The sequence below is a fragment of the Mytilus galloprovincialis genome, chromosome 9 (assembly GCF_965363235.1).
Source record: "Mytilus galloprovincialis chromosome 9, xbMytGall1.hap1.1, whole genome shotgun sequence".
NCBI classification, from domain to species: domain Eukaryota; kingdom Metazoa; phylum Mollusca; class Bivalvia; order Mytilida; family Mytilidae; genus Mytilus; species Mytilus galloprovincialis.
This window is the reverse complement of record NC_134846.1, coordinates 1,368,059-1,380,895: the sequence shown is the minus strand read 5'-3', so window position 1 is coordinate 1,380,895 and position 12,837 is coordinate 1,368,059. Positions and strand designations below refer to the sequence as shown.

General features: G+C 32.5%; 1 protein-coding gene across 1 annotated transcript; it reads left to right on the top strand.

Annotated features, from left to right (window-relative positions):
* Positions 1-858: 858 nt before the first annotated feature.
* On the top strand, positions 859-8,515 carry LOC143044203 (large ribosomal subunit protein uL16-like). Its single transcript, XM_076216107.1, has 5 exons — positions 859-1,065; positions 1,681-1,739; positions 5,728-5,974; positions 6,448-6,610; positions 8,345-8,515. Exons 1-5 carry the CDS (start codon positions 1,010-1,012, stop codon positions 8,492-8,494), a joined length of 675 nt encoding a protein of 224 aa, XP_076072222.1. The 5' UTR covers positions 859-1,009; the 3' UTR covers positions 8,495-8,515.
* The last annotated feature ends 4,322 nt before the right edge of the window (positions 8,516-12,837 follow it).

Sequence of the window (12,837 nt, the reverse complement as noted above, 5' to 3'; positions counted from 1 at the left end):
GACACTTGGGACAGGCGCAAAAATGCGGCGGGGCAGTAAAACATGTCAGTTTGTGATATCGCAACCCTCCTCCATTTACCTCTAGCCAATGTAGAAAAAAACAAATACACACCAATACGCAATTAAAACTTAGTTTAAAAGAAGTCCGAGTCAGATGTCAGAAAAGGTAACAAAGAATTAAACAAAATGACAATGATACATAAATTAACAAAGGACTATTAGCAGTAATTGACAGTGGCATACCAGCTTCAGACCTCACTGATTAAACAGATTGAAAGATAATGTCTTCATCGTATGGTTAAGTATCATACCATCATGAAATATATGAGAAGAACATAACCCATATCATGCCAATAACTGGTTTTAGAATAAATATGTTTATTTCCGATGCAATTATATATCTATGGTTCCACTAATTTCAAAGGCCTTATTTGAACAATGTATTATAAGGTTTTATATTCAACTGAGTGTACTATCGCTATTATTATTTTTTTTATCTAAGTTGTCAGATATTTTCTTTTCGTTTGCATAACTAATTTCTCAATTAGGTTATTTCATTTTATGGGATAAATCATGAAATGAGTGTTCAAAGGCTACTTTTTCAAATTACAGCATATCTCATTAGTTCCAATTTATTGATGCCATCTAATATTTTGATGTATAAGGAGAGTTTCATGAATAAACTAATACAATTAAAAATGTTTATTTTTATATGCTTAAATAATGTGAGAAGAATTTTGATGAAAGACGTGGTGATTTAGAGATATAAATAGAAATAGAAATCAATTCTTAATTTCCGTATTTTCACATTCCGTGTTTTAGGACCTCCCAAACCGGAACTTCCGTTTTGACCTCTTTGTAAAAATGTAAGTAATGTCGACATGTACAAAAACGTTCAATAAGAAATCTATCAACATCGTAACACAGATCTATATTTTGTCTAGTAAAACATTGTCTTAAAATAATTAAATGTTCATTATTACTGTTCAAAATATTTCATTATGAATTTATGACCAACTTCTTGTTATATTTTCAGTTAAAAATGGGTCGCCGACCAGCTCGGTGGTAAGTGTTGTCTTATTACAATAGTACATTAAAGGTGAATTGTGAGCGACGTATGCTTCTGTAGTGAAACTAAGTAAACACTTATCGTGCAATAAATATTTCATTATAACCTGGTATGGGTATTATAATAAGTGGTCCTTCATTGGCCATGTTCTATATTTTGTTCTACATGCAGTACCCGATGACACAACACTATTGACATAATAATTTTTGTCATCTTTTATCTATATGTTAGCACAAACGAAACGCTGTTTTCCCTGCAACATGCGTTCTTTTAGGTGTCACATTAAAAATGTTTCTTGTCTAATACATTTTGATTTTAAAAAACATTGTCTAGTTCATTTCTACATTGTATATAGTCCTAGTACTCTTCATGCTCATAGGATAAATGTAAAACTTACGGAATCATTATGGCATTGATATTTATAAAAACATATCAACACATATGCACAAGTGACGTGTATAACGTAAACGAGATCAAATTCAAAATAAAACATGTAATTGTTTCTATAATCTGTTATTTTACAAAAAATATAATGCAAGACTGAACAACCCTATTTTGTCTACACCAGTTGTACATGTACCATAGTAATATTTGAATTTCTATATTTTCAGCTACAGATACTGTAAGAACAAGCCTTACCCAAAATCTCGATTTTGTAGAGGTGTACCAGGTAATTATCTTACATATGGACCATAATTTGGTATTCAGCCTTTGGTTTCTTTTTGTATCCTTTTTATACGACCCCAAATCGTATAATGGTATGATGTCGTCGTCTGCGTCGTCGTCCGAAGACACATTGGTTTCCGGATAATAACTTTAGTTTAAGTGAATAGATCTTCATGAAATTTTTTCAGAAGGTTCAATACCACAAAAGGAAGGTTGGGATTGATTTTGGGGATGATGGTCCTAACAGATTAGGAATAAGGGGCCCAAAACAAGCATTTTTCTAGTTTCAGGATAATAACTTGTGTAGAAGTATTTCAATTGCTCTGAAATCATACCGCAATGTTTAAAACCACAAGTAGAAGGTTTGGATTCATTTTAGGGGTTATGGGGCCAAAGTTTAGGAAGTAAGGGACAAAAAGGGGTCAAAACAAGCATTTTTCTAGTTTCAAGACAATAACTTATGTGTAATTGTATGGATCTCTCTGAAATTGTACCACAATGTACCATATAACAAAGGGGAAGCTGGGATTAAGTTTTGGGTTAATTGCCCAAAATATGTAGGAATTAGGGGCCAAAAAGAAGCATGTTTCTAGTTTCCAAACAATCATGACAATAACTTGTGTTTAAGTGTATGGATCTCTCTAAAATTGTACTACAAGGTTCAATACTGCAATGGAAAGCATAGGATTGAGTTTAAGGGTTATTGCTCCAAGGGGGTTTCAAAAAGTTGGGGGGGGGGGATTTTTTGTTTACCATTTTTTAAAGGGCTTCCTTTTTTTTCAAAATTTTTCAAATTTCGAATTTTGAAAAGTTTCAAGAAGAAATCTTCAATTGCACAGTATTGTGCAATAGATTTGTTAGATCTTTGACCACATTAATTTTGTGACAAAAACCTATATTATGTCAAAAATTTGATCACAATCCAAATTCAGACAGAATCAAGCTTGAATATTGTGACCAAATTTGCCCCAACTGTTCAGGGTTCAACCACTGGGGTCGTATAAAGCTGCGCCCTGTGGAGCACCTGGTTTATAAGTTCTAAAACTTTATTCTGTGGTTGTGTTGGTGTTAGAATAGTATTAATGGAACAATTGAGTTTTTCAAGAAAAAATTAATACATTTTGATTCACCGTTTACGTGACAGGAAACCAAACAGGAAACCAATCTTTATTTTCTTTATTTTGCACAATATATTTCAAAAGACATAAATGAACACCATTACTAGTGTTACTTGCTTCATGTTAATATTTAAAATCTATTTTCAATGTTAAATTAAAGATTTTTTTAAACGCGACAGGAAACCATAAGAAACCGAAAGCATTTTTTTAATTTTATTTTATTGCAAAATCTGCTTAAAATAATCTGAACAGTACACTTTTTCTTAAAATCCATCTTAAATGTAACAGTATTATAAAACTCCTAAATATGTGCTTGTTTTGAAAACAATTAGTACAATTTATTCAGAAATTTCCATATTTTCTTCATTGATACAGGATACCTTAATCGTTGTATCTTGATGTTTTAGCCAAAAAAATTATTTATATTTGGTTTTGAAATTCCAGTTATATACAATTTATTCCAAATCATTGGCAATGTAAAATTCTTTAAATCCAGTAAAGAAAAATAATTTTAACTTGTAATTAAAATCTTTAAAATAGGCACCATGTGATATTTGTGACCTATACACCATCTACATGGTTTCCACATTTTAACCTACTTAGTGGGCTAAAATCAATAAAGTACTTCCTTTCAAGTCATGCATGTTAAAAGTTTACTTCTCCTTTGACAAGTTTATTGCGTTTCTGAAAAGTGTTTGCAGAACATGAATAAACAAGAATGTGTCCACAGTACACGGATGCCCCACTCACACTATCATTTTCTATGTTTAAAGGACTGTGAAATTGGAATAAATTCTCTAATTTGGCATTTAAATTAGAATGATCTTATCAAAGGGAACATGTATACTAAGTTTCAAGTTGATTGGACTTCTACTTTATCAAAAACTACCTTGACCAAAAACTTTAACCTGAAATTTGCACTATCATTTTCTATGTTCAGTGAACCGTAAAATTGGGGTCAAAACTCTAATTTGGCATTTAAATTAGAAAGATCATATCATAGGGCACATGTATACTAAGTTTCAAGTTGATTGGACTTCAACTTCATCAAAAACTACCTTGACCAAAAACTTTAACCTGAAGCCAAAAACTTTAACCTGAAATTTGCACTATCATTTTCTATGTTCAGTGAACCGTAAAATTGGGGTCAAAACTCTAATTTGGCATTTAAATTAGAAAGATCATATCATAGGGCACATGTATACTAAGTTTCAAGTTGATTGGACTTCAACTTCATCAAAAACTACCTTGACCAAAAACTTTAACCTGAAGCCAAAAACTTTAACCTGAAATTTGCACTATCATTTTCTATCAGTGAACCGTAAAATTGGGGTCAAAACTCTAATTTGGCATTTAAATTAGAAAGATCATATCATACAGAACATGTGTACTAAGTTTCAAGTTGATTAGACTTCAACTTCATCAAAAACTACCTCGACCAAAAACTTTAACCTGAAGCGGGACAGACGGACGAACGAACGGACGAACGAACGGACGAACGGACGCACAGACCAGAAAACATAATGCCCATAAATGGGGCATAAAAAAAATAATTAAAAATTGTGACAAAGATACCAAATTTGTACATTCCAAGTGTAACAGTATATTAACATGTATTTTTTATTAAATTATCTATATTCACCTAAAATATCCAGTAATATTTACTGCTGAAGCAAAATCAATCCAACGAGCATCGGCACAATGATAAGAGACGTAATGTTGATTGAATTTTCCAAGGACCCTTTACATCGTTATCCGGAAACGAAGTGTGTTATAACGTCTGTCAAATCTGAAATCGATTTTGTCAAGTCATTGGGCATTTATTTTCACACAAGATCGTCTGTAACATTATGCACATAGGAAAAATAGTAGACCCCCGGCGCAATCTCTTTGAAAATTGTATTTTCCTTTTTTTAAACAAGACGAAACAAGTCTACAGATTATGTTTGCTAACATCCCGTTGGAAACAAAAACAATGTTTAGACCTAGTATTTCATATATCCGGCCGTAAGGGCGTGATCACACGTTTCACGAATGACCGGAAATGATTAGAACTTAACGACAAAAACAATTTTAATAGAAAAAAGGAAATAACTGGACTTCTGTTTCGTGTGAAATGTTACGCATAACGATAACGTCATTTTCTAACTTAATTATTACAAAGAACAAAACTAGAATGTAAATCATCTCTGATTTACCTGTTTGAACATCTCGCGAGAGTTCATATTTGCATATTGTTATAAAGAATTCTATTACAACAAAGCAGATTACATCATCTAAAATTTGCGTTACGAAATCGGAAACCGAAGTAACGCTTGTGTTCTTACACCTGCTACAGAAATACTTATAGTTCTTGGCATTTTCTTCTGACTATTCTTATTGGTCGATGGTCTTTATTATTTGAAAGCAAAAGTTACGAATTTGCCGGTGACGATTATTTATAAATCAGTCGGCGTTATGCACTTCAGAAGCGAAAAGTAATGCGAGAAACGACACAAAAATACGGTCATATAATCTTTGAAATTTGTTAATTTCAATTTTTTTTCTAAGGAAGAGCACTTGTACGTTGATAAAAATAAAGGCATCTTTAGATGTAGTTACAACTTTTCTTACAGTAATACACATTTTTATCACTTTTCTATTGTTATAGGAAACGAACGAATTATGGTCCATATTGACGTTTTGTAGTATCCCTAAAAAATCAGATTACAATGTATGTTGATAAAAAATTGACAATAAGGATATGGTCATTAAGTTATATTCTATAGTACTGTCATTTTTAGTTTTGAATGTTTATTATCATGTTTTCTTTAAAGCAGAAAGTTGTACCAAGTACAAAAAAGTATGCATTTTAACAATATCATTTTCTTTCAGACCCTAAAATCCGTATCTTTGATTTGGGAAGAAAGAAAGCTGCTGTAGATGAATTCCCATTATGTGTGCACTTGGTTTCTGATGAATTAGAACAACTGTCCTCAGAAGCTCTAGAAGCTGGCCGTATCTGTGCCAACAAGTACTTGGTCAAACACTGTGGTAAAGATTCTTTCCACTTGAGAATGCGAGTGCACCCCTTCCATGTACTCAGAATCAACAAGATGTTGTCGTGTGCTGGGGCTGATAGGTAATCATTTTATAATAATTACATTGCATAGAAAAAAAGTCTTGAAATTTTGATATAATTCAAGAACAAAAAAATTGACCACCCAGAGTTGTGAAGAAAGTTATGTTTATCAACTCAAATTCTAGATATGTACATGTGCATATATAATAGCTGTTCCTGTGTTATATAAAAATTTATAAACAAACTGGTTATTAAAAACGGTCATAGTACATGTATATAAAAGAATTTGATCAAAGCTTTCAAGTAAAGTTGCATCAGTTGGTTAAGATACATTGTATACTCTGCTCTTAAGTCATTGACTCCTAGCAAATGATAAATAGTGATAAAATTCGTACTACCCCATGACCTTTATCACTGCCAAAAAAGGAAGGGAACATTTTGCATTTTTCAGTAGCTTATGTTAAAATATCTTTTGATACACTTTACAATTACAAGTCTGAAAAAGACGTTTATGATTTATTTTATATTTGCAGGCTCCAAACTGGAATGCGTGGTGCTTATGGTAAACCACAGGGAACTGTAGCTAGAGTAAAAATTGGCCAGCCTCTTATGTCTGTGAGAGCCCGTGACAATCATAAGGCTCCAGTCATTGAGGCACTGCGTCGTGCTAAGTTCAAGTACCCAGGTCGTCAAAAGGTAATTAAAAAAAAAAGTTAATTTAACAAATAGTGTACAGTGTATATGAAATTGACACAAGTTGATCGACTTGAAAAAACACTTTTGACAACTTGAGAACTAGCCTTTAAAGTTCAAATGAAAGATGTAAGCAATTATAGGTCACTGTTCAACATTCAATAATAAGCAAACCACTATGGTATTTATAGATTATTAATGGTTTTTCAAATGAAAGGGTGTTTGTCAGCTACTATCTCATCGAACAGCAACAGTCCCGATTGAGATGTGGCTGAGAGTCTTTTGAGATTGATAATCTGATTATTGCTATTTTCAAGATGGCATCGTTGATGTTTACATTAACAACAGCATATGCACCTTTTGTTTCTAGCAATATTATTCTATCTCAAGCGAGGAGAATGATATCAAAAATTATCTTAAAAGAGATCAGTTAAATTGCATAAATTGGCAATCAGGTTAGCCTTTAATAAAAGGTCAAGAAATGTTGCAATTTGGCAACAGCATATATATATGCACCTTTAGTTTCTAGCACTATTATTCTATCTGAAGCGAGAAGCATGATACAAAAAAGATCAAACTTAAATTGCATAAAATGGCACTTAAGTAGCCTTTTTTTAACCCTTTCGCCGATGAGTCCCGGTTTACCGGGATTCACGCTTCAGACAGCTGATGATGAGTCCCGTTTTACCGGGATCGGAATACCTCTTTTATATTTCCCGCTCAAAACAGTGCAAACATGAGTTATCTTTCTTTGATGAATACCCGGATGAAAGTGTAAACATGGCGCTTCCGTTTGTTGAAAACCGTGTCAAAATCAGACGAAATTTACGGAATTTACGAGAATTTGAAATGAGGGAACAAATTTTTTGAAAGAATATGGAAGAATTGAAGCCAAACTAGTATACTTTTTTGACATAAAATGTCGTTTTATATACAAAACACTTGGAATGGACATCGTTCAGTGTGAGGAATTTGTACAGCCTCATAAAAATTTTCAAAATTTTGCCGTTTTGGGTTAAAATATTACGATTTGGGGTCTTAGAGCAGAATTTTGAGAATTTCACCTAGATAATGCCGAAAATTTGAAAATTTGAATATTTTATGAAGAAAAAATTATCAAAACATGAACAAAACTGTGAACATGGTGTTAGTGAATGAAATAAATACACAAATAACTATAAACAAGTTTTATTGACATTTATTATGAAGGTATTCCACTTGAGTAAAAGTAGCCAGGGAAGCCATCGTCTCAGAGTAGCTTCTGTCTGGGCAGCAATCGGTGAAAGGGTTAATAAAAGGTTGAGACATGGCACAATTTAAAAAAAATCAAATGAGTAGGCTAATGGGCTTATTTATGAAAAACCAATATGACAAGACGTAATCCAATGACAACCATTGAATTACAGGCTCCTGACTTTGTTTGGCACATTAAAATAGAGTCGAGTGCACATTAAAATAGAGTCGAGCACTCAACCCTACCCTAACCAGGCACAATGGTTATACAGCAACATGTAATGCAAACTCATTAGTCAAAAGATCCTAGTACTTGGGAGCTTGCATTGGATGATTAGTGTACAAAATCTTATAATTTCTTGAACAATGAAATGTGATTTTCAATAGTGTTAAAAAGCAGCTTCTTGAATTTTCATATAATTAGTATATCAAAATGCTTGTAATTGAGGAAAATGTTAATATATTTATTGTTCACTGTATTTCTTACTTTACACCTTTTTCCAGATCTATGTATCAAAGAAACATGGATTTACAAAATGGGAAAGAGGAACATATGAAGAGATGAGGCTAGATGGAAGATTAATTCCTGACGGTGTTGGAGCCCAGTATAAGCCTGACCATGGACCACTTAAAGCATGGAAAGATAGACAATAAATGAATAAACTGGGGATTTGACATCTTGTTAGCTTCTTTAGTATATTAATTGACATTATTTGTGGAAGTAAAGTCTAAAGAAAGCAATCACTATGTTTGAATCAACAAATACAGTTGTATCCCCTCTTTCTAGAGTTTTACAAAGTTTTCAACATATAAAAAATGTAATTCAGCTGATGGAAAATCTTAAGTTGCTCTGGTACAAACCAAATTGAAGAAACTATGTTGAGTCCTTTTCAACAGCAATTGAGAACTTCTCTCAAAAAATGGAGTAGACACAGAACTTTAGTACTAAATAAAAGTAATATGTGGTATGCTAGCCAATGTGACAGCTCTTCATCACTAGAATTTCATGTCTTAGTTTGACAAACTGCCATTTACATCTATTCGTCAACTAATGTGATCTGGTAAAGTTTTGAATTATAGAAGTCATTCAAGTTTATTAAAAGGAGTTGGGTAAACAAGAGACAACATAGCAACATAAAATCCCAAAAGACATATAAAGGGCAACATCATCTACAACATTGATAGATGGGTGTTTCTTGATCTTCACCTACACCAAAACAATTTCTATCTTATATCAATAACAAAATCTTCAAATATAAAAGAAAATGATGGTTGTTGACAAAATTTTAAGTGAAAACTTTGTTATGGTAGTAAAAAACAATAATGGTTAAAATCGGGATCCACTGCTGGCTGTGGTGTTGTCCACTATTTGAAAACTCAACCTTCATCCTAATCTGTGGGATAATAAAAGGTTAAATTGAGAATGGAAATAGTGACAACAACCTGACCAAAGGTGCAGATGTCTCGAGCCAATGTTGAAAAAACAAACAACAATATGCTCGGTAAAACTTGGTTCCAAAGAAGTCCTTAGTCCATGTCAGAATAGGTAATAAAACAAACGGAAACATCAATAATCAATTAAAAAAGAACTACAAGCAAGCTTCTGACCTCAATTAGACTGATTGGAAGATTACAGGTATGTCTTCATCATATCAATATTAAACGTACATGCATTGAAAATCACAACTGAAATATATACATATATGTAGGATATTGTCATTGAAAAATGCTATATACAGTAAGCTCTTAAAGATATTTCTTGCCTTCCACAATCAATTTAATATTGATTGCTCTGCATTAGATTAAATTGTATACGGCAATGACTGGAACACTACTTTGCCCCTGACATGAATTATCATTGATATGGTCATATTTATGAATAAACTGTTTACAAATTTTTGAAATACTAAGGCTTTTCTACCTCAGGAATAGATTACCTTAGGTGTATTTGATAAAACATTTAAGATTTTTGGTCCTCAATGCTCTTCAACTTCATACTTATTTGGGATTCGAGTGTCACTGACGATTCTTTTGTAGACAAAATGCGCGTCTGGCGTAGATGCAAAATTTAATTCTGGTTCTATGATGAGTATTTTTAACCACTGGGTCGATGCAACTGATGGTGGAGTTTTAATACCCCAAGGGTATCGCCAGCCCAGTTGAAAGCACTACTGTGCTGACATGAATTATCATTGATATGGTCATATTTATAAATAACTTTACAAAACTTGGAATTTTTGAAATTCTAAGGCTTTTTAGACTACCTCATCTAGTACCTTAGCTGTTTTGGCGAAACGTTTAGGAATTTTGGTCCTTAATGCTCTCCAACTTCATACTTTATTTGGCTTTTTTAACTTTTGGGATTCGAGCGTCACTGGTGAGTCTTTAGTAGACGGAACGCGCGTCTGGCGTAAATGCAAAATTTAATTTATTTACAAAGGGGGGGGGGCAAGAGGGGTTCCAATAACAGCAAAACAGTAAATTGATTTGGCTTAAAACAGATAACAAGGAATTGAAAAGTGATAATAACAGATAACAGTAAAATGAAATCTTAAAATCAGTCCGGTCCAGGACCAATACATTAGATCTTACTAATTTTTACGCCTAAATATTCGACTTTCACATGTCATGCTTAAAAAAAATCGACCAATCCAGGCATCCCTAGCCATATGTTTTCCTTTTTTTGTGATATTTATAATTGTCTGAATTTGCATATTTCGTATATATGGGGATACTGTTCTTTGTACCCCCTGTGTACATGTATATTAATATTAAATAACAAAAATGAAAACATATGGCCAAGGATATATCTGATGAGGATCATAATTAAAACAAAGATCAAGGGAATTCGATAGATCAATTTTTGGGCTTTTCTCTTTTTTTAATTTTTCAAGAAAATGAAGCCAGTGACACATCATATTTATTTGATATTTAGAGCACTTTTTCCTGAAAAACAATTTTGATATAAAAAAAAAAAACATTGAAGCACAAATGCGTACAAAGTCAAAACATAAATTTTAATTTGTTAGAAAAATGTGTACAAAGTCAAAATACAAACTCTAATTTGCATGATTTATGCACATCTTTTACAAATTATAATTTGTACAACAATTGTACATTTAAAGACATTTTCACAGACAATGGAATTTATTACAAAGAATAAAAAAAATGTATACTGGAATGGTCCTTGACCCGACTGATTTTTATATGTTTATGAGATGTATGTTACTGGAATCCTTCTGCAAATATGTGACCTTCATATCACCATTGGAAAGACCTCAATAGTTATCAGAAGATGTGGTATGAGTGCCAATGAGAAAACTCTCCATCCAAGTCACAATGTTCAATTATCTTCAATTTCTACTTAAGAGTCTCAGAATTGTTTTTCTTATATATACCTTAATATTAAGGTATATAGGAATTTTTTTTCTGATACAAGTGCCTGTGTTAAGATTGGCTGTCAAAATGCTAACATTCCAATTTTCAATAACAGTTAACAGCAAATACAATCTCACAATAACAGATAACAATAAAAATAATAGTCCTATAACAGCTAACAAGGAACAAGACAATAACAGCTAACAGCAAATATATTTTCAGAATAACAGATAACAAACAATTAAATTACCCCATAACAGCATAACAGCATAACCCCTTGCCAGATACTAGAAGCAAACGGTCTTCTATATTTTGGGGTATGCAATGGTTGTATGATGTACATTTCCAACTGGCAGGTGTCACCTGACCTTGACCACATCATGATCAGGTTTTGAGTTGGTGTTTTTTCGAATACTGTATGCATTAGGTCAACTATATTTAGCGCATGGAAATATTTTATGATGTACATGTCAGTCGCGCAGGTTTTATTTGACCTTGACCTCATTTTCACGGTTGGTAGCTCTGTTAAATCTTGGGATTGATCTGTTTTTATACGCACGTTATGTCGGTATAACGTACGTTGTCCGTTCGTCGTCGACATGTCGGACATTAACTCAAAACTGCTTTAATCTGTTTGCATTTAATTTTGGGTGAATTGATAACTTCTATTGACGTGACTGAGTTTCCTTTCGTTTATTTTTTTTAGATTTTAAGTTTCCGAGTTTTGGGCTTTATTCACTAAAAGGGAAATTTTTCAGACAATAACTCTCAAACACTTTCACCAATTTGCAAGAAACTTTGGTGAATTGTTTATATCTATTGCCATGAGCTCCCTTACAATTTTTATAAATTTTAGGTTTTACGTTTCCGAGTTTTGGGGTTTTATATATTATATATAAAAAGGTGGGATTTCCCAGTTTTCAGACAATTACTCAAAAATACTTTCCCCAATTTGCAAGAAACATTGATGAATTGTTATATCTATTGACAAGAGCTCTCTTTCAATTTTTTTAGATACTCGTTTCCGAGTTTTGTGTTGTTTTTTTTTTCATTAAAAAAAGGGTGATTTTCCAGTTTTCTGGCAATTACTCACACTCACAAGTTTGTACACTTTTACCAGTTTGCAAGAACCTTTAGTGAATTGTGATATCTATTGACATTCATGAGCTCCCTTTTGATTTTTTTTAATTCAAAATTTTACGTTTTATTTCAAAACTGGGGAATTTTCAAATTTTTGGACAAAAACAAAAAAAATGTTTTTAGCAGTTTCCGTTAAATTTTGATAACTGATTTATATCTATGAAATATTAAGGCAGTAACCATTTGATTTTCTGGGGGGGGGGGGGGGGGGGGGCTATGGTTTTTTTTTGGAAAAAAAAGTTTGTTTCCAGTTTTTGGAGAAAAAAATAATTTGTTTTTGATTCTGAGAGAAAAAAAATTGTTTGTTTCACCCTCAGCTGCCACTATGTGTAATGCTAAAATTGAAAGAAAAAAATTGTTTTTGACTTTTTGCGAAAAAAATAAATTGTCCAGAAAAAAAAACCATAGACCCCCCCCCCGCCCCCCAGAAAATCAAATGGTTGCTTCCTAAGATAACATCCCTGTAGTTTTTTTTTTTA